Raw genomic sequence first — 26,675 nt, forward strand, 5'->3', positions numbered from 1 at the left:
GAACCAAGTAAAGTTCTCTATCAGAAAAATTCTGTTCCTTTATTCTGCAAAGTTTTTTTCAGGTTTCATTAATTCAATGGTAGATGTGCTATAAGAAAAATAAGAGTCTGTGAGACAGCACAGTAGGCAGACAATGTAATAGTGTGAATATTGAAATCGTCAATATATTTTGCATATGACAGCCTTATCCAATTTAAGATGCCGTGCAGGCACATCCTACAGAAATAATGCATATTGTTTTGTCATTGCATTCAAAATTGAATCTGAAAATTAAACCAGAGAAGGTATGAAGAAAAGTGGTCTGAAAGTAAACATTATATCTACGTGTGGGTATCGGGGTTGCTGATTTATTCTCAAAGGACAAGCACAGCAAGAATAGCTACATTTTTCTGTACCCCGAAGCCTGAATATTTTTTTTTAATTATAATACACTCTTCTTTTCCTCCTCTATTTTAATTTTCCATTCAAAGAGTTTTGTGTTAAAGCAACAATTTAGCCTGATCTTTTTTTACCCCTGGTTTTGTTCCTTTGGATTCAGCTACTCCAGCAATCTGCATTTAGAATGCATCTTACAAAAAGGCAACCATCAAGCAACAGAAAAACACTCACACCCACTTTTTCATTTGTTCCAGTGATAAAGAGCGTTATCGATGAAAGACTTATATATGCCAAAGAGGATTTTTCTGGCTTCAGTTTCTATTAGTTGGTTCATATTATGCCTTTCTCCACTAGATTAAATAGCCTTTAAAACCTGTAACAGCACTCTCAGACTGTAATCACTAAATCCATTGATTCATTTGACTCTTCTGATACACAGTCAACAGAGCAGACCTCTGCAGTCTCTTCTACCATGGAGCTGTCTTCCCTGGCTCCACGTGCAAACTCTGTCATAAGTTTCTAATATAAACACCTTGGGTGATTGTAAATTGCACAAAAATCAATCCATCCTTCTTTGACAGACTGTACACGCACTGCTGTTTTTCATTAAGACTCTGTACAGTGAAAAGCCTTTTCAAAAATCTGTTAAGTCATTAAATCTACCTTATTAACCAATTCCATATTAGCCTTAAAGAATGTAATTTTTTATCAATGGAATCCCAAGTCACCTTTGTCATTGTTTTTCTCACATCAGATAACAAGTCTATAGTTTCCCATGTTACCTCACTTACTCTTTTCTGTAAAGGATGTTCATCCTCTGATGGTCTTTTCAAAACTGCCCACACTGAACTTAACTACTTACTTACTATTTACTTACTTACTTACGTACTACTTAACTAGTGTTCTTAACTACTAAGAACCATCATCCCTATTAGAAGTTTTCCCCTCTGCCACAGTTGCTTTTTCCTCATGTTACCAGGCTATGCCACTGCTGGAATTTCTTTTGTTTCTAGCAAGCTTTAAAAACTCTTTTATTAGGTTTTCCTTGGGATCTTGACATTTTCTACATATATGCAAGAGTTCAGACTTTCATTTATATTTATATAAATGAAATTTATATATTTTTCATTTATATAAAAAGCTCCTTTTTCCCCCCACTTATTAAACACAGTGTTTCTTAACTAATAACCATTTCCTCATTTAATGAAAAAAAAAAGAATTCCACTTCTGTTCTGCCCAAGATTATCTTTTCCCAAAAGATCACTTTAATGTATGTACCAAAACCACTCTGCAGTACTTTCCACCTTGAATTGTCTCCTGTAACAGTGATGAAGATAGAAAGATATCCTAGATGAGCATTATCCATGACCCTGGATATGCTGAAGCATGTAGAGCCCTATTAAGTACCCCAAAACTCTTATGTTAAAACCGTAAGTTTTAAAAATTTAATAGTAGGGAAAATTAGATGAAAATATGATACACACAACCTAGGAAAGGTTGTAGCCTGATAGATCTGAGAGCCAATGTTTAGCCTTTTGCAGCAAGGTTCAACACCTAGGCAACTGCATCAACCAGGATAGCCAGCAGTGAAACTCTGTCTTGACCTAACAGCTCAGGGGGTTTCTAGTTATCAGTTCTCAATGGAGCATACTGTGAATGTGTCCAGACATTTTTCAATTCCACCTGAATTTTCAATATTCACAATACCCACTGTGCTCTGCGGTTCAGTTATGCTATTTTAGTTATTTTGAAATCGCTCCTTACCTCCTTTACCTGATGCCCTTTAGCTATGTGTTGAAAGAGACAGTGAACGGAACGTTCCCTATTCACACTCTCCTTCTTCCTCGTAACTTGAGAGACATTCCCACCCTGACATATGTTTTCCAGGATCATTAATCTCTAAGCAACAGTACTAAATGGCTAAAATTTAGAATACCATCAACTACCATTTACTAAGATTTCACTTCACTTGTCTTTTCTCACAGGTGTTTCACTAGCCCAGATGAACCTATAAGGCATTTTAATTTCAACTTCACAACTTCATCTTTTTTCTTTCTGGTTTTGTTTCAGGAGGGAGTGGCACTCATTCAGATCCTGAAAACAGCTGCTGCAGTTCCTTCATCAATGATCTCCTGACTTCATGATTACTCAAGCCTCTGCGGAAAGCCCAAGCAACATTTCATAAACACTTTCACCTGGCAAGGAGCCCACCTCTGTCACCAGCCTTTGTTCCCATGTCTGAGCCACACTTCCCCACCAGCTGAAAAGCACCTATGTAACTGTGAGTGGCGATGGATGTCAACCAGATCAGTGAACCGCTCTGGTCAAGGCAAAGAAAAACACACAGATGCTTTTCAGCGCGGTCACTTCCCCATCGCACTTTAGATCCCACCCTGACTACAGCTGCCTCAGCATGACTGAGAAGCTACTGAACAGCAGTCTGGGGCTGGGAAGGGGTGGCAGAGTACGTGGATGAGGGCAGGAACAACTTAATACATTTTTCCCATGACAGACAACAGTAACAACTCCACACCCACATGAGAACACATTTGAAAAATCCCGTCTCGACACTCACTTGAGCACCACCCTCACATACCTCAGCCTATAGAAATCTATCAAGTATATAACTGGTACTGGTAAATATTACTCCCAAGTAATACATGACCACACGAGTTTTTCTGCTTTCTACCCCATCATCTCTCTCATTATGGAACATTAAGTAGTCCTGTTTGTACTTGCTAAATGTCCCTGAACAGCCACTACAAGCCAAGTCGGAAATACAGTTCCCAAATTACAGCATTCAAAAGCACACTGAATAAACCTGACACACAGAGTTTTGAACAGCTAAACCTCCAGCTATTTTTGCAACATTTTCCATGGTCTAGGAGGAGTGTACAGCTTAAAGGACTGAACTGAGAGAACTACTACCAATAGCAACGTGCAACGCAAATTGTTCCAGTTTTTTTACTGGAACAGTTGTGCATTACTAGCCATCCTTTCTATTTTACATAGTTATTTTTTCCTCAGTAACTCATTAGTCATTGCAAATTGATGTAACACCCCTGAATTTCTGTGTATTTCCTTGCAAAATAAACATAAGGGCATTTCAGTAAAAAAAAAAAAAAATACAACCCCAAAAAACCCTCCTCACACAGTTCTCCATAAGGTCTTTCTTTCATGTTAATATTAAAACCCTCTCGGTTTTTTAATGGAATTTTTATTTTACATTCAAAACACAGACTCTGGGATAAAATATGTTTGGGGGCTTTTGTATCCTTCCTTACAAAACTGTATACTACTGAAAATATTGTGAGGTTTGCATAATATCTTTGCATAGTATCTTGCTTAATATTTGTAATAAGGGAAGAATTTGTGCATCTCATGGTCCACATTAGTAACTGGTTTCAGCAAAGTAAACACAATTTTATTCACCTCTACCAAAAGAAATAGATCCCTCTGTGATTTGGCAATGTTAATACTCACGTTCACTTCCACCTCTATGGACCAGTCTCCTAGGGGAGGGTTCATTGATAACTGAAATTTTTTGGAAAGTACTCCCAAATCACCTTCCTCCATCAACCACTGCTGAATCAACTTCTTCCGAGGGTCCTAGGAGAAAAGTCACGTTGCATGTTAAATGCAAGCAGTCCTTCTAGCAATAAATATGACCTTTATTCATCACATAAATTTGGAAAATATGACACAGTTCAATTTATAACTATATTCCTGTGGATACTTACTCGGATATATATATTCAGAGGCACTTTGTAAGGTTTTAGATCAGGATACACGGTGACAATCCGAAACAGCACATCTTGTCCTGGTTTGTACATAGATTTATCAGTCTGGATGAATACGGAGATGCTCTTTGACATGAACATCAGGCTGGTACGGTTAGAGAAGATGTGCCGGCCATCAGCACGGCCTTCCACCAGTAATTCATAATTCCCAGAAGCACTGTTCAAAGGTAGCTCAAAAGAAAACAGTGACTCTGTGTTAGCCATCAAAAATATTCTTGAAGATTTATTATTTAAAAAACATTTGACATAAAGATCTAATATATACCTGAACTTGTTTACTTATATAAATTCTCAGAAAGTGAAAGGGGATTTTTGTCAGGACTTTAAAGTGTTATTTCAACAATTACCTGAAAAAGTGTCATCAGAAGCTTTTTTCCAACAGATTTGCATCTAATTTTCAGTAGTAATCAGGTTTGCAACAATGTAAGTATCCATGTATTCGTATATAATTCACAGACTCTCACACACACACAGATTGTGCTCTTTTCACAGTTATTTAGAAATTTTTTGGATTTGTTATAAGGGACTAATATTTTTCTGACTTCATCACTTTTTGGTAACAAATTTTCCAAAAATAAAAGATCTGAAGCAGGTATGTGTGAGCAAAATGAGCAGAACAGTAAGAGAACCTTGCACTTCTTTTTTTACAATCTTTAGCTTTATGTTCTATGAGGAAGAAAAGTCAAATACAGAGTATCTCATGAGGTGAGGTATTGCTTTTCAATACTTTTCATCACTGATTTTGTCTCATTTCAGTTTAATGTTTCAAAATTACAGCACATACTGTGACTCATGTAGAAAGTAAAATAATTATTCTTCCCAAGATATTAAGAAATAAAGGAAGAATCATTTTATATGGTTAACTTATTAGGGATAGACACTGAATGCTCCTTCAGTGCTGGTAGAAAACAGACAGATATCACTGGCAAAGAAATATATACCACATAAGATCAGAGTAATCATGCACAAGTTTCTCCCTCTCTGTATCTTTCCAGTGGACAGAGGAAACCTAGAGTTCGTAATTCAGATGCATAACTTCACTTCCTGAAGTTAGCTGGGAGGAATCCCAGTCACAGGGATTGAAAGGCTGGAATCAGAGATGCTGCAGCACACGGGAATTTCATCTGAGCAGAGTCTTCACAGACAACCAATGACCCCAGGGACATCCCAGACCAGATGCTGGCTTCTGTACCGCCAGAGTGTCTCTTTGAAGAAGGAAAAGGGTTTTAACACAGCACCCAGCTCATTCCAAGAAGCAGCCCTGCTGAAAAGCTTAAAGAGTCACATGCTTCTGTTTGGAGTTACAACAGTAAATCTGAGGTAAAACCTCTGGAGTTAACACAACTAAAGCAGACAGGCTTGCATTTTTCAGCATAACATATGGAATTGAAGCACTGCTCCTGCAGTGTATGAAAATTACAGCTGTAAACTCACCAGGCACAGCACTTCAGAAGTATTCTACCAAGTCCTATAAAGAAAGGCTGTAGTGCTGTCAAAGTTTGTTTTAACAGCACACAGTGAGGTAACATGAATTCCCAAACAACGGAAAATGCCACAGGGTGGCAAATGAGGTAGATGAAAGCATCTGTATCAAATACATTTTCTTCTCTTTGTGTTTACCTATAAAGAGGAATCAACTATCATTCCATCCCCTTCTATTGACTTTCTGTTTTTAAAAACAAGCCAGGAAAAAAAAATCAGGGAGGGGAAAAATAAACAGGCTCCTTTTACCCATGAGCAGGCACAGGATGACACAGGAAGAAAATATTCCCCCTTTCACATCTGGACTTATGTAACAAAATTTTATGTGCAAAGTTCCACATCGAAATAGATCCCGCATTTTCTTCAGCTGCAGGTTTTTGTGCATACATTGCCAAGAACATATTATTCACATATTTCAACACACTCCAAATTCCAGGCCAAGTATTCTGCAATATCTTAAACAGGAGGAACAGCCTTAGCTACTGTATCTGTCAAATATTACCTCAAAATTAATGTAATTATGAACATTGCTATTTATTAAAGAAGCTATATTCCCAAAAAAAGCAGATAGGAATTCCCTACAAGAATTCCAGAACACATTATACCCATTCAAAATCAAAATGGGAGAAAATAGGCTTGCTTTGGCTCATCATTGCAGTAAATTGTGCTCTTACAGAATTATTTTAACATGCCTGCATGTACTGGTTTTGACTTCTTTAAATGTCTGAAAATGCCATTTAAAGACCACATATATTTTCCTGTACCTCTTTCCTATCATGAATAATGATAGATAGCATGGGTTCTCCCTAGATTTTTATACTTTTTATATTTCAAAAGATCTTTCCTTCCCACAACATGGTAACAAAATTGCCTGTTGTACCTTTCTTAATGTAAAGGTCAGAGACAATGAAGTTTGCATTACCATGGCAGTGCATCAGAACAGCTGAGGTGCAACATAAACCCACCTTGTGTTTCACACACCTATGCTAACAGGAACTGCACTAATACAACACTTCCAGAAGGTCATTGCTACAATAACACTACCTACCTCAGCCCAACCAACTCCTTCTCTAAAGGGTTGTTTCTCAACCCAGATGTGATCAAGGCAGCTTTTAACACTAAGTAGTAGAAACTTGCTGTGAAAATATTTTATCTTAGTCAAAACATCTCCAAATGAATGGCATTACTATCCCCATTTTGGCACTCCTAACACAAGAGAGAAAAGGGCCATCTCACGCACTTCTCCTGACTACACCAGCCACCATCACAAACACCTCAAACAAGGCAGCTACTGTTTCCTCTGGAAAAGATGAGGCTGAATCCAGAAACTCATTACCCACCTTCTGCTAGCAAATTACACTTTGGACAAAACATAAGCTTACTGTGGCTACACAAATGAACAAAAAATCTTGCTATTAAAAAATGAGACACTTCAGATAGCAGTGAGAGAAATTTACCCCACCTAATTTTAGTGCTCGAACACTCTAAGACCTGGACAGATTTTATGAAGCAACTGGTTAATTTCATATTTTTTTCTCTTTTTCTATGAACACATTTTTCTATGTGTGCTAATGTATAGTTCATACAGATGTATTTCAACCTAGTAATCTTCATGATGTTGAGCTGCTCACTGTCACTGATTATCCATCTTTCAAACATTTCCAGATTATTTAATCAGACCAACAGTTTATTTGAGATCAGAATTTAAACCCACTGGATTTAGGGATACTCAGATTTATGGATGACTTTGACAAAACTTTTTTTCTGATATAAATACCCAGTTCTTTAGATTGAGTTTTCAAGATGAACATCCAGATTATAAATCTGGGATTCATACGACTCACAATTTAAGATACAATTTTGTTGCTTATTATGTACTTCCAATGAATGTGTATTTCCAAATCCTTACAAAGACTGCATATAAATATTTGTATTCTAGTATTTCTCAGTAGTTACTTTGCACAATTCTTTCAGCTCTAATTAGCCCTCAGGTGTGTCTAAACTACACATGTAGGTATCAGCCAGTCAAAAAAGCCACAAAGCAAATCTCTGTGGTAAAGTTTTCAAGATAGTTCATGTTGATGCTGGAAATCAGCTCCCAGATCCTATAATTACTTCTAACAAGCAGCAGAGCATTTGATCTGAAAACTCCTTGGCTTATTGGTCAGTAAATACACTCATATGAGACTGTGAAAATAGCTGGGATCACATGCAAAATATATCATCTCATCAACATCAACTAATGCTAAGTTACAGAGAGTCAACATTTTCTGGGAAAGAAAGAAGGGAAAAAAATACTTACTACTGGAAGAACAAGAGTCCCAAATGAATCTGAATAAAAAAAGAAGAAATACCACACTGTCAGAAATCTGTAAGATTAATTACCAGAAACTTACCAAAACGTCAACATTATCTTACATGAGCAGTGCTCCTCCCCACTTCACTGCCTATAATACCCACTGGACAAACGAATTCCCTTCATGCAGCTCTGGAGCTCAGGGCACATGGACCATCCAGCCAACACACATGTAATGGCTGTGACTGGCTGGCCATCATAAACACATTCATCGGCCCACTAATTGCTGCCAACACTATCTGGACATGAAACTAAAAAATATATAGCCTGGAGCGACTGCTACATTAGTCAGTATTGACATACTGTGCTTATACTTCATTGAACATCCCATTCCCCACAGTTATTCCTCCCAAGTCCTCTTAGGGCCAATATCGGCCACTATTAGATTACAGAATAAGCAGCTCATCTCCACAGACACGTGAAGGAGCACAAAGGAAAAACAGCAGATGTGGAGTCCAAGTAAAAGCCATCCCCATGCCTAGGGAGCACTCAGCCCATCACACACCCATCACGACAGGCCAAGAGGCACATCAGCAGGGGGAAACCCCAATAACCCAGTCAGAGACATTATACTCCAACCATGAGGCTATCAGATTCAACTCCCTAACAATCACTACCATCGCAAATCCCTTAAAAGAACCAGTCAGAGCAGAACAGCCCAGAAAAACTAAAATGCAATGCTCCACTTATGTAATGTTCTGAGGGTACCAACAGTGTCCCAGCTGGGAGCAACCTGAACAAGGAGGGTATGGTTTGGCACTGTTGTCCTCTTCCCTCTCGGGTACCACTGCCCTCTGTTTCTGCTAAGAAGTTGCTTCTGCTACTCCATCACATGTAAGAGAAACCCAGGATATTTTCTACTAATCACCTCTGCAGTTCAGTAGGTAATTACTTTCTGTAGTCATTTTTATCAAGATTGACAACTTTTCTAGAAGGAATAAAAAAAAAAAAGGAAAATACTTTAAATTATACAATATTGTAGAAGGCAAAATGGCAAAAAACTGCCTTTATCCTGGGCATTCCCTCTAGAAGTAACCTCCTATCTGGTGGTATCACTACTAGAAAACAAAGCCAGCAGCCTGGCAGCATGTCTGTACCCAGCCATTACCTCTATTGCAACCTAAAGCTCCTGCTTTAACGGGCACAACTTCTCAGCCTCTTCACCAGATACATCATCTCTGCCCCTTCTTCCCTTCCATGGTGGATAGAAGGTGTCTGATACCTTTTCTAGGGTTGTAGAAGAATGAACTCCAGTCTACAGCAACATTACTTCTCTGTTTGGTGGGGGCTGATGTCCATGTTCTCCATCTGAACACTCTCCTTTACATTCTCGCTTTTACAACCCATTCGATCCCCTACTCCACTCGAGTTATTATTTACTATTGATTCTGCAGTCCAGAAAAAGGCTAAAATTTTCAAAATCATGCATGGAATTTACCACCCTTAAGTAAAGGAGCACTCAGAATTAACCTCACTGCATTACGTCCCCATGGGAATAAGTAACCAACATATCAATATATCAATATTACTTATTGCTTTGACTATTTCAGATAATATGGCCTCAAATATTTTTAGAATCCAAATAAATGAGCTATTAAGCTTCTGGATATGATTACATTATGAAGCCATTAGTGCCACAGCTTTTATTTTAATTATGTAATGTATTTTAGATTAGAAGAGAACAGAACAAAATAGAACAGAACATTTCAGTTGGAAGGAAGCTACAATGATCATTAGTCCAACTGCTTGACCACTTAAGGTTCACCAAAAATAAAGCATGTTATTAAGGGCATTGTCCAAAAGCCTCTGTGGTGGGTCTGGCTTAGCTGGTATTTCCCCACAGTAGCCCTTACAGTGCTGTGCTCCGCATCGGTAGCTAGAGGAGTGTTGATAACACACTGGTGTTTTGGCTACTGCTGAGCACAGCACCAACACTGCAACATTCCTTCTTCACTCGAGGGCAAGATACTGGGAAGGGACACAAGTAGGCCAGCTGACCCACAGCGACCAAGGGGATATTCCATACCATATGACATCAGCCCAGATATAAAAGCTAAGGCATGGAGCAGCAGGTGGGGGCATTCGTTGTCTAGGTGGCTGCCTGCGCAGAGGCCATCACACATGCCGGAGCTCTTCTTCTCAGGGTGGCTGACTGTGACTGCTCATGGGAAATAGAGAATAAACTGTGCTATCTTTCGCTTCTGCACGTGCAAGCTTCGGTTTATCTTTTTTTTTTCTCTTAATAAATTGCCTTATCTGAATCCACAAACTGAGGTTTTTTTCCCCACCTTACTCTCTCCCCTGTCCCGCTGGGAAGGTGAGTGATAGAGCGGCTGGATGGGCACCCGGCCTCCAGCCAAGGTCAACCCACCACAGCCTCTTAAACACCAACAGGTTTCAGACATCAACCATGTCTCTGGGAAGCCTGTTGCAGTGTTTGACCACCCTCTCAATAAAGAAATGTTTCCTAATGTCCAGTCTGAACCTCCTCTGATACAGCTTTAAACCACTCCTATAACTCCTATCACTGTGTAGCAGGGAGAAGAGATCGCACCTCCCTTTCCACTTCCCATCCTTACGAAGTTGTAGCGAGCCATGAGGTTGTCCCTCAGCCAAACTATACAAACCCAAAGTCTGTAGCTGCTCCTAACAGGACATGCCTTCCAGCCCTGTCACCAACTTTGTTTCCCTCCTCTGGATGCATTCAAGGACCTCCACACCCTTCTTAAACTGTGGGGCCCATAACCGCACACAGTATTCCAGGTGAGGTGGCACCAACACTGAATGCAGTGGCATAATCCCCTCTCTTGATTGGCTCGTAATGCTGTGCTAGATGCAATCCTCAAGGATGGGGCTTCCCCTTTTGGCTGCTGGGCACACTGCTGACTCATGTTGACTCGTATTTTCTCCTGCTGATTCCACTCAGTTAGACCTTTTTATATCTCCTAAAAAGCAATGAGTTTATTCCTTTGACAGTGACAAACAGAAGGAAGTCTCTCAATGAACCGAACACAGGTTGTCCTGGCTGCTGCCAGAGCACTAAGGGAAAAATGCTGTTCAGCATGTACCATCTATTCAAATTATAACCTGGGTTAAACCAAATGACTCATATCCCACAAATGAAGTTTGAGGGTAGCACACTCCAGTACCTCATTCTGGTATTCATAAGCTTAACAGGGATGGGCAGTACTTGGCCCTAAGGAACAAAGTTCTTTCCACAACATGTTAATGCTGCTGTTAAAGCTACATTTTTTTTCCTACCATCCCATTCCCCTCTTCCCTTGAGAAGCAACCCATGTAGTCCTTGACTCTGAGCAACCTCACTGGCCTTTGAGGTTTTCCAGGCAGGGGTCTCCAGCAAAATACACACTTTTCTCAGCAGCCACTGGAGAGGGCAAATTGTCCCACTGCACAGTAGCAGGGAGCTCCACACTTGGCCAAGCTTATTTGGCACACAGGGCTATAGGACAACCGCCAGTTCCAGGAGAAGAATTACAAAGTTCTGCAGAATACCTGATCCATAGGCAATGTAAACTCAGGAATCATTGATATATTTATTCCCAAAATCTACCCAAACAACTCCACACCCAAACAATTGTACTAAGAGAGACATCATTTTAGATACAGGAAAATTATATCTTCCTAACTTAGGAGAAAGGGAGTTACTGTTAACTAGGAAGAATTATTTTTAGGGGATTATATTTCACTGTAAAGAGAGCAAGATGTAGGGCAACTAGCAACAACAGACATGGTAAAAAGTTACCTCCTAAAATTTCTCTCAGTTGTACACTAAGATCTTTACCCTTCTCTAGTTTCTGTCCCTCTGTGAAATAAGGCTGTGCTAAAGCTGAGGTTTGTACAACCACAACCCATAACACTGTGTCACTAGAGAAAAAAAATAATCTTTGTCACTGCTGATAATTGGTTATTAACAAGGAACCTCTTACAAGGTGTCTGAATGGATATGCACATGGTTAAGTACTGCCGCACTATCTTAAAGCTAACCCACGCAGTTAATTATAGCAATGGCTACAGCAGTGACTGGGAGACACAAAGCACAAATCTGATACTCATTCCATAGCCCACACCACAGTGCTTCTATTTCCATCTTTACCCATGCCAATGCAAACACAGTAGTACCCATGCAGTGCAAGCGCAGAGCGAGCAGGGGACTGCTGCACATCGCCCTGTGCAGCATCTACCAGCCTGCAAAGCAACCTTTTGGGTAATAGGGCAGGTACCTCACAGCCTTTCTCTTCAGGGCAGTGCCTGCTTGCCTCCACCCATGTTGGGAACAACTAGAATGCAAAAGACAGGAATCTGAAGGCAGGGTTTTTTGTGTTCCTGGGACTGGGAGACCTAACATTAGGTCTGAGCCAGATATAGACGTGATGCAAGTGAGGAAAGAGTTGGGGAGGAGGGAGATTTATATCACAGTTACTTTTCCTTTGTGCAACTCAGAAGGTGTTTACCTTCTGAATCAGTGGTAGGGAGCTATAGCCTCCCTGACTGCTGAGAAAGCCCAGAGCACTAATTCCCAGCCAGTGGAAATCATAAAAGAGGCTGTGGGGCATGAAGTAATCTTCCAATTCATGTCACTACGTAACTATTTTGCTAGGAACAGAACAGCCTGGGCAGATCCGAAATTCTTCAGCACTGCAGTGAATTTCCCTGTCATGCAAGATTTTCCCATATTCTCAGAGAGTACCAGGCTGTAGTCAACTCCCTGGAGCTCTGCCCAGTCATGCCTAGGGATGGCCTCGGATGTGCTCAGGCAAGAGCCATAGGCAAAATGTTTCCTTTATGCTAATGCTGAATTGCAGAAATTTGCCACATTTTTCTGTTCACTTGATGAATTACAGTTATATTTAATCATATAGCAATTTCAGGTTTATAAGGAACTAACCATGGTTCAACAGCTAGCACATGGCACTGCTCTGTTGGCAGCCCTGCGCTCATGCAGCTGGACACTTTTATCCACATACATACATGATCCACACACCGGATCAGTCAAGTCTACTGTCCCCAGAAGTGGTGACAATTGTTACCCTCCTTCAACACATCCCAGCAAGGAATCTGTTCAGTTATTAAATACAGCTCCCAGTGATTACATGTAACTAACTTCAGGCAGAAGTAGCAAGTTCAAAAAGGAGCCCAGAACAGTTAAGCCACCTATACCAGGCATTGCTGACCACCAAATGCTTCCTCCTGACTCATCCCATCTGCCCTCTGCAGCAGTGGAGTAACCACCACAACTACAGTGGGCTAGAGAGTGGAAAAACCAGGCAAGGGCACAGGACCCTGCTACCACAAGGGATTAGTTAAAGAAAACTTCCAGCTGGGAGCCATGACCTATCTGCAGGGGTATGCAGGAAAATTCAGTGGACTGTTGCAGACTAATCTTGAAGAGAGTTACAAAACAAACAATGAAAAATCCCCACAGAAGTCACATGAAAAGAAAAAAATATCCTTCCTCATCACTTGCAAAATCATTTCTTTCACAGAATTCCTGAAGCTTGTACTGTATTCATTCAATAAAATATTGCATTGAGAAAATACATGGAGATAGAGTGGAAACAAATGCCACACTGTCCTGCCTAATTTTCCTCAGAATCCTTGGCATTTAGGCTTATCTAGCAGAAGAGGAATCAAAGACAGTGTGGTAGTGACATGTCACCAGTACAGACATCAGGAGAAATTTGTCATCTTTTTAATGTACCTTTTCACCCTGCCATTTGTTGGTGGTCTGAGAGTATTGTTATCCATAAGGCAAATAGAAAAAGTTCAACAGAAAAAACACATGCATGTTTTTTTAGACCTGTGAGAGCTGCATAAACAATGGCATCTTAAATACTTCCCCTTCATAAAATACTTCCCCTCCATAGAATCGTCCAGGTTGGCAAAAACCTCTGAGATCATCAAGTTCAACCCTTGATCCACTTCCACTGCAGTTACTAGACCATGGCACTAAGTGCATGGGCCTGACCCAAACTCAGAAAGTTATGCTACCCCTCTTTGAGCTGACACCACTAGCACTAGGACTAGACGTAAAAGTTTCGACTTCTACTCCCTAAAAAGGACAGAGGTTCCAGGAAAATGACTGTATGGCTTGGCACAGTGAACTAGAGCTTGTGCCAATATATATCAGTACAGCAGCCCTTCAGTCTCTAATTTACATCAAGCTACGACTGACTGTATATTCTAGCTCATGTGGTAGGTATTGCTACAAATAGACTTTCTCACTTAAACTTTTCTACCTGCATCCTCATTCCTTCTTAGTCTTGTGCAAGAACAGAAAAATAAATATAGCTGGATTCACTTCCTTTACTGAAATGATGCCACATCTTTCTTCTGAGAGCTGTGCTTACATATCCACCCTTAGGGAATGTTTACAGAAACACATTTTCCTTCAGTCACAAATAGAGTTTTTTCTACTGCTGAGTCTATTTCAAAAACCTCACATCAGAGAAATAAAAAATACCATTCCTCAATGTTCTTTCAGATTTTTATACCTGTCCAAAATATACATTATTTTTGTGTTTAAAGAAGAAGAAAAAAAAAAAAAAAAAAAAAAAGGGAAGCATAAATACCAAGGTCTAAGCTGTCCAGGGAGTGAAAAATACTTTTTCTTCAAACAAGAAGACCTGCAAATCTGTTGAGTTTATGGTTTTCTTTAATGCGTTATACTCTTCAGATGTCATCCTAAAGCTAGCACCCAAATTAGCACTGGTTAGTTACACAAATAGCCCAAAATACATAGTGTGAGCCACTGCTGTTAAGTTATGGCTAAATTTGGCCCGGATGGTAGAAGGAGGGGCAATACAACACTCAAACGCATGCAACAGGGATTGCCAGGGGACGTCAGCATGTGGGCTGACATCCAAAGCCAAATGAGGCCAACAGGCCTGTAGCAAAGAGCTATATACTTGCTCCAAAAAGCCTCCTAAATGCTTCCTGTCTGCCAGCACTATGCACACTTCCCTCCACAGCCACTTATTACCCTACTCCCTACTTCCACCACCCCTTATCCTTTTCAGTCCTTCCTGCAAATCAGGAGGCTAAAAGCACTCAGAAATTATAAACTGAGAGAGAGAGGCAGGGTAGCAGCACTGCCTATGGAGAAAGATGTAAAAGGGCAGGAGGAATAATCTGAACTGGACCAGAACCTGAGGGTCTGGTCAGGAAACAGGGCACCACAGCTCTAGAAGACAAAAGAATGCACAGACATTTTTGCCATTAAAGCTATGTTTTAGCAAACTCAGCAGTTGTTAGCAAGTTCTAGCTTCAGTCTGCAATGTAAAGTGTATGGATATTTTCCTGACAACCAGGAAAAAAAACCCTTCCCCAGCTAAATACAAAGGTTTTTCCCCAATCTGCTTTTCTCCACCACCAGAAGAATAGGGGAAACCCAACCCAAACATAAAAAGCACAACCAGAAACACTCATAGCCAGCACAGAACAGATGTATACCAGAAGGTATGAAAAGAAGGGGCACTGTCCTTCCTCTTCTCTGCCCACTCACCATGGCATTCCCTAAGTCTTTCTACTTCACATGGCAAAGGAGTCGTGGTACCTCCCTATTGTCCCTTTTACTGGTTCAACCATTCTTTTCTAATCAGCACTGTCATCAACCCTTGAGGAAAACCACCATCTCCCACCCTCTCAGACCAACAGACACTGCTGATGCTGGGCACCTCCTCCCTTGCCCTGCCACATCCATGATCCCTTCCCCAGGCAAGCAACATGTTTCATGCAGACCGGTTCTTTTTAGACTTAGAGCGTAATTCAGGCATTTAATTCTTCACCCAATCTCCTAAAGTATAACAACCAACTCTGTACTGTTATTATCACTTTCAGCTGAGTAGTCAGAGACCAACCAATTGCAAGAACACAATACTTGAAACGCTCTCTGGTTTATCTAAGACACTTAACACTGGGCAGGAAAAGAAAACAGTTTCCTATTTCTAAAAGTAAATAATCTCTAACCAGAGACCTTCTGACAGCTATCCAGCCACTACCACTGCAGATGCTTAAACTCAAGTACAGCCTCTTTTCAACTTTTCCCTGTGAGCAACCTAAGAGCCATCCATGGAGGTTTTGTCATATGTATGAATTCACTGCCTACTATACCAAAACAACTATACTGCCGTGAATTATAAATTTTCAGTTGTTAGCAAGACAATTTTTGAATACTACAGCAAAAATTTTCTTACATCAGGAAAGTTGGGGTCTATGAAACCACATAGACAATTCAGACTGATCTCAGACTTAAGCCTTTCACATAACTAAATGTGAAATACACAGTATTCCCTTGTTGAATATACACAAACACACAAACTCACAGGCATCTGCACATCCTGCTTTCAAGGTGCTCCATTCTGATGTCCTTGAAATAAACACAGGCAACGCCACTATTAAGGTAATTTAAAGAAGCTGTAGTTTTTATTCCAACTTAAAACATGGGAAAATCATACTAGGATAAAATGTGGCTAAGCCTGTGTATGCCAGATATTTGGCAGTATTAATACCACCCTCATCACATCAGTTGCTGTAAGTGGAGCGAAATTCCAAAGTCAAGTCACCTTTCACACTCATTCACTGCACATAAATCATTCCAGATCTGTTTAAATTTCCACACTTGGAGTGGAAGAAGAAAGTTTGTTTTCATATTGGTTTTCTTCCATTTTCTGGAATACATTCGGAGTCTGTGATGACAAAGACACACAAGTTTTCTGAGGCCATAAAGTTATTTAAATATATAAAAACATTACCAGAGAGTTTCTTCATCAGTGAATAAAGGCAATATAAACCTCTAACCATACAAAATAAGCACCTGGACCTCACATCTGCACCAGCAGGAAGTTAGAGAAGTGGTCTGTGACTGTGGTCATGTTTTCCACACAGATAATTATTTGGACTACAGTAAATCTAGATGAGCCAGCATCATCTCTTGCCATTTCCTATTCAATCTCTGCTCATGGGATCTCAGCTCTGCCTTCACAAACAGGTAGTCATGCATGGCAAAGCATGGAAACCAGTAACACTGCCAGTGCTGATTGTCTCATAAAAAGAGAAGTCACTTGTGTAGGACTGGAAACTCAAGAATTTCCCAACTGCTTGCTGTGTCTTCAGGTACTATAACCCAACAGCTCAGCTTGAATCTCTTCCTCATTAGATACCACTCAGGACATCACCCTAGACCCATCTCGAGATCTACTCTCAGCTCCCACCCTTTTCTCTTTAAAGCTACTTTTTATATACCTGACACTACATAATAGGTGCATAGCACACTTCTCCTGATGCTTCACCCTAATTCCTCCCATCACTCCATAGATGCTTTCCAGAATGTAGAATAGACTCCCAGGGTCAAAACAAAGTCTGTTTGGCCTAAGGTCCCATCTCCAGCCATGGTCAAGGACAGACATCTGAACAGCGTAAAAAATGAATAACTACACAGTAACCCTTCCTTGGGTGCTCTTCCCAGGCTATGCAGTCTGAGGCTTGGGGCTTAAAAAGTCAAAATTAGTGTCTTTATAGTGGGTCAGGCCTTGATGAGCTTTTGTCTCAAATTTGTGCGATCACATTTTCCATCCCCAATAACTGGGACATGGAATTCCACGATTTATTTTCATCTCATGCGAAGGCTCATCTTCTTCCATCAGGTTTGAACTTGTCTCCTGAGAGATCTCTGATCTTTCCCTCTGCTCTCCCTGGAATTTCTCCAGTTGGTTCACAGCCTCCATGAAGAGTGCCAAAGATCAGGCACAGCATTCCCCAGGACGCCTAATTAGGGTGTGAAGATTACTAGAATACTTTCTCATAGCTTACAGAAATTATTTCTGTGTACACCTTTGAGTACAAAGTTTACTTTCTTTTTTAAGCTCCACAGTATTACTTACAAGTTTTCACATTCTGCTTTCACCTTTAAACCATCACCCATCCTACACATACTCCCACTTTTCTGCTGGACTGCTGCACCACCTTGTTCCCTATCCAGTAAATGCACACTCTTTAATACCTCAACAAATCAGACCCAGGCATGAGCTCTACTGAATCACACTTCAGTTTTTCCCCCAATCATTTCTAGTATTGCCAAAATGACTTCATAATCCAATCCTTTCTCCCAGCAACCTTACCAGCCCCTTCACTAATCTAATAAAAACTCTCCTTTCTTCATTCCTGTCAGTCATACTGAACAATACAGTTTCAGAGTAACCCGTTTCCAGTTTGAGAGTGAATCACTTAGACCTACTTGATGAACATTATTTTTCATCCAGCCACAAGCAAGTAAGAACTTCATGCTGTCCCTACTTCCTCAGCTGGCTTGTCACAGTGCCGTGATAGACTATCAAAAGCCTTAGAAACATCAACTATTACAATATCCTGCTTCTTCTCCACCTAACAACCCCTGCCAACCCATGGTGAAACACATTCTATTTGCAGGTTTTCAATGTTCCAGAACCTGTCTCTTCACTCATGGTCTCAAAACTTCACTAGAAGGTTTAAAATTATTTCAGTTAATTCCCTAAATATTCTACAGACAACTTTATCAGGCCTAAACATCTATTTTACCATAGTACTCTTTAAACTGTTCCTCCCCTTTTGCTGTCTTAATTCTTAACCCTTTTCCATGACAGTTAATTGATCCTTTTAGTGAAGACTGAACACTTACTGTCTCTCAGCATCATTAACCAATGCCCCTCTCATCAGAGTGAGCAGGAAGCCACATCCTTTGCTAGCCTTCTTGTTACCAATACGATATTTAAAAACCCTCTCTTATTACCTTTCACATTCTTTCTTACTGATGGTTTGGCCTTACCAGCTTTGTCCTTTCTTACCTGTGCTACTTTAAGTTCAATCTTTGTAATCTGATCTCATTTTCAGTTAGTAAATACAATTTTCCTTTTTTTCTGTTGTTTTTTTGGTCAGTGAGAAGATTCTGCTTAGTTACTTTATTTCTTACCTCTCTGCTCTATTAGGGTAATGTGTACTTATTCTTTTATTATGCATTCCTCAAGAGCTTTTGCCCTTTGCTTCACTCCTTGTTTCCAACAGCACCTTACCTCTCAATTCCTATTGTTTATCGTCATCACTTTTTTTTTTCCCTAATTCGCAGCCTTTACTTCGTTTTTATCTCTCCTCCTTTTCCTAAAAGCTGTAAAGCCCTTCCAGCTCCCAGTAGCAACAGGGAACCCCACACTGGGAAATGTAACATTCCCTCCTCTGTAAGAGCTGCCCCACTGCCAGCATTTCTGCTATATTCCACCCTTCTGAAGGTACTGACAAACAGCCTGTAGGTGCTCGATCTGCCACACCCTCCTTGGCTGGATATTGGTGGAGAACATGGTGATCAGAAAGACCTCATGCACAAACATGTAAGCCTTGAGTCACAGAAGGACTCTTTCTCTCAAATCTCAAACAGCAGCCAGGCACTGAACTAAAGCTCAAGTACTGGATGGGACCACTAGTCCCATTTCTCTGCAACTTAATGGGCCTGTTAGCAGGATGGATTCAACAACAGGCACAGAAAACAGGGCTTTTTTTTTTTCTTTTATGTACTCCAGCAGTATGAATGCCCATAAGAGAGCACGTTCTTCTCTACTAGCTCCCTTGTCTCTGGATCCAACCCCAACACCTCCTTCCCAAAAACTTCTCCTTCATTCTGATGTTGCATAGGTTATCTGTATATGCTGACTATTTGACAGTATTAGGCACAACTACACACACTTTTGGAGGCGGAGGTTATGGATGCAAAATCACGCAACTCCTGCTCTCTTGCTGTTTGGCTTTTTCAGGCACTGATGAAGAATTAGGCAGAAAGGAGATGTCCCAGTAAACTGCCAGCAAAACCCTTTACACCATAGATTTGCAGCATAGACAGCATAGTCACCAACAACTCAGTCATTTTATTCTGACATAAGGTACAGATACAACTCAGGCTTAACAACAGGGACCGGCATTCTTAAGCCATTCACTCCATTTAGGTGTTACTTTACAACTTACTATTCCTAGTGTTTTCACTGTTTCATATACTAACGGAGTCAGAAACATATTATTAAATATGTAAGACATGTCTTCGGTAAAAGCAGATTTTCCATTGTCTGTGTGGAGTATCAGCACATGTCTGAGCTTGACAAACGTTCTCACAGACTATCATGTTTCATAAATCCTAGTTAAGTATTTACCACACTCTAGCTCAGTAATGTCTGTTAACAAGTAAGTTTACTCCTCTCTAGAAATTCAGAAAAGCAGTGCAAATTAATTAAAATGTACAACTAATACACAAACTATGCATGCTACTGTAAAACGAGATTCTTCAGTAAGTTCACAAAGTAGTTCTCACTCACCATGCCTTAAATACATTCTATTGTACCTTAAATATCAGAAGCTCCAACTAAATCTTATTCTTTAGAATTAAAAACAATCACACTGTCAGATAAAAAAGCTTTCATGACACATGAAAGCTTTTCTTAAAACTAATTCTTTTTTTCCTACTTACATGCTACTTACTCTTTCCAATTCATTCTAGCACCAACACAGAAAATACTTTACAGAACTTCTCGCAATTAAGGTATAAGGTTTCTCAAACACTACAACACACACCAATGTCTGGGTAGCAAACCTTGTAAGACAACAACTCTTGTCAGTTCAAACTACATTTTATTGATCAATGACTGGATAAATATGCATGGCAAGAGTCACTCTTCACTGCAACCACTGAAAATGAAACCATTCATGCAGGAAATTCAACTTGCCTGTCTGTTATTCCCATCATGTTGGTTTGTTTTTTTTCTGCTGTTGTTGACCCAGAAAACCCAACAGCTCCAATTGCACAGAAGCCATTGTTATCTTCTGCAGTCATTTTCAATCAAAGTGAGGATCTTTCCGATACTGCATCTCCACAGAAAGTGTGTCAAGCCTTGGTACAGTGCACAGAAACGGCTTGAGTTAGTGCTTTGTGTTTTTCTGGAGTCCGCTGTAGTCAATGGAAACCTATTCTCTCCTAGTGATGCACTGACTTTTTTTTTTTGGGTTGTGCTTGCTCACACAAAGTTTACCTGTAGCAGTAACCTCCTGCTTGCAAATATTCAGTTGATCTGCTGGTCACTACATTTAACATAGTTAACTTAATTTCTGTAGCAAAATATTGGTTTTAAACAATCTCCCTTGCTATACAGTACATTTCGATTCCGAAATATTGAGCCAAGTTCAAAATATCAGCACTTCTTTAAATGTATGTGCACTTTCTCCTTCACTCCAAAAAATACCCACTAACCACTTATTAGTAAATATATTTGCCTTTTGTTATATAAAAAGCACAATAATAATTTGAACCAATCTCCACTGCTAAAGTCTTTCTCTAATGGACAATTTCCCATGAATCACTCAGATACCGAAATTCCCCTTACAGTAACATTAAAACAGTAAATGTTTCATTAACCATCAGAAGGCATATATATTTCTTATTGTAGTGGGTTTCTGTGGTTGGGTTTTGGTAGCAAGGGGGGCTACAGGGGTGGCTTCTGTTAGAAGCTGCTAGAAGCCTCCCCTGTCCCATGGAGCCAATGCCAGGACGGACTTCCTGCCACTGGCCAAGGATGAGCCAATTAGGAGTGATAGTAACACCTCTGTGATAACATATTTAAGAATACAGGAGTGTTGTGCAGAAGAAATTGCAGCCAGGGAAGAGAAGAGTGAGAACATGGGATAACAAGGTGGACACCAAGGTCAGTTCAGAAGGAGGGGCAGGAGGTGCTCCAGGCACCGAAGCTGTGGCCCTGCAGTTGTGGCCCTGCAGCCCGTGGTGCAGCCCATGGAGGGACATTGGGATGCAGAGACCCCCCTGCAGCCCATGGAGGAGCCCATGCTGGAGCAGGTGGATGCATGAAGGAGACTGTGACACTGTGGGAGGTCCAGGATGGAGCAGGGTCCTGACAGGGACCTGCAGCCCATGGAAAGGGAAACCCAAGCCAGAGCAGGTTTTTCCCGCTTTGGACTTGTGGCCTCTCTGGGGGACCCACACCAGTACAGCTCATTCATGAAGGACTGCACCCCATGGAGGAGTGACCCACGGGACAGCAGTTTGGGAAGAACTGCTGCCTGAGGGGTGGACTCACCAGAGAGGTCCATCAAATGCTGTATCCCATGGGAGGGACCCCATTGGAGCAGGGGAAGGACTCCTCTCTCTGAGCAGCAGCAGAAACAATAACTGATTGTAACTCCCATTCCACATCCCCCCGCTGAGGGGGAGGAGGGAGTACATGGAAGGAAGTAGAGGTGGGGGAAGGTGTTTTTAAGACTGTTCTATTTCTCACTCTTTGGTTCTTATCCTGTTAGTATTAAATATAAGTACTATCCCCATTTTGAGTCTGTTTTGCCCGTGAAGGTAATCAATAAGTGACCTCTCCTAGCTCTTATCTCTACTCATGAATCCTCAGCTGGTTTGTTTGTTTCTTTTTTTCTCTCTCCCCAGTCCAGTTGCAGAGGGAGAGAGTGGCTTTAGTGGGTACCTGGTATCTGGGCAGGGTCAACCCACTACACTTCTATCAAGGAAGGGTTATATTATAGAAAGAAAAAAATCCTGTGTCTCTAATTCAACAATCAAAGGATCCTTTTATAGAGCTAATTAAGAAACTTAGACTATTACATGTATCATATTGAGCTGCTACTGGAGAACTAGACTGAATCTTTAACTTAAAGCAACTGCAGAAGCACTTTGCTAGGCTGGTATGTAGCAGCTCTTACACTTAGGCACTTGGATGAACTTTTCCTACAAGATTAAACATCCCTAATAAAAACTGTGTCCTCAGCCTGTCCTCTCTCCCCCCCATCCAACTCCCAACTCTGCACCCATCTCAGTTCCATCAGCACAAATGTTTCCACACCAAACCAAGGGACCTATCTGCCTAAAAAAACATTCAAACAAAATAAAAACTTTTTCAATCACATCAGATTTTCAGAGCAGTTAATCCCCTGCTTTTGCTGTCATCATGCAATGAAAAATACAGAGCATATTGCCAGCTTAGGCAACACTGCCACCAAATCTGCAGCCTAACGAAGGTATGTGTTCAGTGTCAGATAAAGCAACATTTTCTGGGCACTAATATATGCAGCAATTATGTCATTTTAAAAAGATTTTGTGTGCCTGGGTTTTTTCCTTCAACTGCAACAGCTGGCCTGATAAAAACTCCTCCTGTCTTCCTTCAGTCACATACACAGACTAGCTCAGCTATAGCAATACCACTACATACTTCATCTTAAGATTATTTTTTTCTTCAGTGAAGAATTTAAAGCTTTAGGATCTTACACTGATAAACTGCTTTTGCTTCTCTCTGACAACTTGCTTTCTCTCTGAGTCAGAACTAATCCACTCCTGTAGCACTTTTGGATACACACCTTCAACACTACATCCTCTGTTACAGGGCAGTTCCCTTGCTTCTGGCCCTTAACAGTTTTGCTTACGTATTTGTTCACAGAGAACAAATGACTAACAGATTATATAACCTAACTAGACAAAACTGATGGCCACATACTAAATGTTAAGAATTTTGCAAGAGGAAATACAGCATATGCTCAGCATCTTTTTTTTCCTGTTACATTTATCAAGTGAAAAAAACCTCAGACAATTCAAAGATATATTTAAAAGACAGGAGAAAGATTAAAAGTTAGTAATGCACTACAGCATTTCTCCTTTTTCCTCACTGTATCCAGTCTGATACAGTGTCATACCTGTTCCTGATCACCCACCGTTGGGTCAAGGATTGTTCTGTATGCTCCGCAGATAGAGACATCCACATATTTTCACAAGCTTGGAATTACCAGTTGCTTGTCTGCCTTTAATGTTGAAAAGGACAACACCAGACAGGTTGAAACTCATGCAAGGCTCACTGAACTCGATGTTAAAGCAGAACAGAAGCAGGAAATAAAAGCCAGTATAGTTAGAAGAAGAAAAGGAGAATAAATCCTCTTTCTTTTAAAAATTTTTGTTTTCAAAAGAAAACAAAAAAAGTTAGTTGGTTTAGGTTTGTTTTGGTTCCGTATCAAAATACTGCCAGGAAAGGTTTGAGGAGGAATGGTGAATTTAAAATGGCAAGGTCATTACTAATAGCATAATAAATACATCAAACTTATTTTCTCCACAGAATAAAAATTTTCCTTTATCCACTGCTGAATCTCCCATGATGCCTAGTCCATAGGTTTGGCCTAAACTTTTGAATAAGCAAAATCTAGAACTGGCAGGTAATGTGTTACAGACACTTAAGAATTAGAACTGTAGGCATGAGAGACAGTCTGTTTTACCTGCATGCAAACTGTAGTTGCTGGCAAAAATCTGTCTTCCTAAAGTAATTGCCTTAGGCATACATCAACACAACTATTAGAGTTAGACTAGGACACTAACAGATTAGGTGTTAAATCAATAAAATTGATTTAAATCAGAAATTAACACTGAGGTTTTGGTTTTTTTCATTAGCCATACCACTACAGTGAAATTTGCCTCAGGTTTATGCTTTCACACTGGCTGCTGGAGGACATGACACCTGATAACAATAACGGGACAAACAATATCCAAACTGTAAGACTGCCAATGCATAGTTCTGGAAAACTTTTCAGAATATTTGAAATACCGAGAAGAATTTTGATCAGATATGCTTTTCTGCATCATGGGGTCATAAATGTTTTGATCAGGTCAAACACACTCCATCACTCTCAAAGCCTCAGTCTTCTCTACAGTTTGTAAAATGAGTGGGCTTACATGAAGGCATTGAAGTGAAGGTATGATGCTTCCAATTAAGGCATTTATATTAACTATAACACATTAACAGAAGAATAAATAAGCGATAGAGCAAGTACATTATAGCAGGGTAGATTTTTTAGGACCTCATGCTGCCCCCAGACTCTCTACTTTTAACTAATTAAAAGCTAGAGTTTGAGTGTCATTTATATTGCCTCATACTAAGAGCAATGGGAAAGCTGGAGTATCCATACAAAATATTTTTTTTCTCATGAGGACAAATCTCAGGCAGGACATCTCTATGCTTCTGTTCCCAGCTGACCTTTCTGAAAAGGTCCAACTATTCAGAACTGCCGCCACATCCTCTACTGCTGCCTGGTGGCACAGATCAAATCAGCTTGCTCTTCAATTCCCAGTCAGTCCACAATTCAGTTCTTGATCCTTAAAAATTTCCCTTTCTTCAAATGCAGAGTCTCCAAGTAACGGTGTCTGACACAGTCATCTTCACTTTCCTACTGTCCTCAGGTCATCCCTTTCTTAGGGCATGAGAAGCAGCTTCAGTTGCTTTATTACCTTGGTTGTTCCACCCTTACCATTCTCCCACATGCTTTCACATCGCACCTTAACAAAGTATTAGTAAGCAACTCTTCTTCTACCACTTCTTCAGCGGCCCCACTACACAGACCAGAGTACTTCCTGGCTCCTCAGAAATCCCACATCCATCCCACTTTGGTACTCCTGTTTATTTTCAGAGTTTGAAATGAGTTAGCACATCCATGCAACCACTTGCTATCCAGCTCAGTTGCCCAACTGCAAACAGAGCCAGCAGTGTACGAGTTTATTTTCCCATAGCGACTTCTCCTTGGTAAAATAAAGTTCCTATTTTAGTACCATTTAGAAGTTGAGATATTTTGGGAGCAACAAAATATTTGTATGAGAAGGCAAATCTAAATACTTCCAGACCAAGTCCGTTTCCTTACCTTTCTCAAAGACCATTTCTCTGCTCAAGATGGTCTCGTTATCTCTGATCACTTCTCCCCTTACGGTGACCTGTGCTGGGCTGTCCGGCAGCAGAGCTACCCCAACAGTCAGGTTTGTTCCAGGCCTGATGTTCCAGGGAACTGCCACAAGGAACGTAGGTCTGGAAAGTCCAAACGGGCAGAGGGAGAAAGGGCAGGCAGTGAAATGCAATCCCCAAAAAAGTAAGAGCGTTCACATAAAGACATAGGACACATGTTGCAAAGCTCTCCCGTTGCTCTCCGCTGCGTAGGCTGGAGGTGATGCTCACCCACTGTGCGCTCCTGGGCGCGCAGGGCGGGGAGCGGGGAGCGCTGCTCTGGCGCTCTCCGGACCGGCTCCAGTCCCGCGCCGGGACCCCGGGAAGCGCTCGCTGCCCCGCAGCCCCCGTGCCTGGAGGGAGGGAAGGGGAGGGGAGGGGAGGTGCGGCGCCCCCGCCCGCCCCCGGCCCCACGTACCCGGCCGCCGCGGAGCTGCAGAGAAGGAGGAGGAGGAGGAGGAGGAGGAGGAGGAGGGGGGAGCGGAGATCGCCGCGGCGCCGAGCCATGGCCCTCCGTGCACCCTGCCCGAGGGATCCGCCGCTGTGCGCAGGGCCGGGGCCGAGGCTAGGGCTGTGGCCGGGCGGGAGGCGCCTTCGCGGGCGGGGGAGGGAAGGGAGAGGCCGGCGCTGCCCCAGCGCCAGGCGCTTCAAGGCAGCAGCACCCGCAGGGGCGTTCCCGAGGCAGGAGCGGGGGGGCGGCCCGGCAGCGGGATATATCCATCTACTCAGGGATACCCACGGAGGCATTTGACCTCTCCTTGGCCAGCGCTCTCCGCATCCTCGGACCGATGCAGATGAGGAACGGGTGGGATTCTCAGACAAACACAACACCCTATAAAAGGAACACCGAGGGCAATGTTTTCTGCCTGC

General features: G+C 41.3%; 1 protein-coding gene across 1 annotated transcript in view; it reads right to left on the bottom strand.

Moving 5' to 3' along the window:
• Positions 1–26,386, bottom strand: part of CD109 (CD109 molecule) — a 72,646-nt gene extending 46,260 nt beyond the window's left edge. Inside the window, exons 1-5 of the mRNA XM_027884203.1 lie at positions 26,224–26,386; positions 25,729–25,889; positions 7,963–7,991; positions 4,119–4,349; positions 3,862–3,987 (exon numbers count right to left, since the gene is read on the bottom strand). Coding sequence (XP_027740004.1) covers positions 3,862–3,987; positions 4,119–4,349; positions 7,963–7,991; positions 25,729–25,889; positions 26,224–26,312 — 636 coding nt within the window. The 5' untranslated portion in view covers positions 26,313–26,386. The remainder of the gene's footprint in view (positions 1–3,861; positions 3,988–4,118; positions 4,350–7,962; positions 7,992–25,728; positions 25,890–26,223) is intronic.
• Between the last annotated feature and the right edge of the window lie 289 nt (positions 26,387–26,675).

Source organism: Empidonax traillii, unplaced genomic scaffold (genome assembly GCF_003031625.1).
Source record: "Empidonax traillii isolate 1590-97213 ecotype Southwest subspecies unplaced genomic scaffold, ASM303162v1 scaffold139:size1643147, whole genome shotgun sequence".
NCBI lineage: Eukaryota > Metazoa > Chordata > Aves > Passeriformes > Tyrannidae > Empidonax > Empidonax traillii.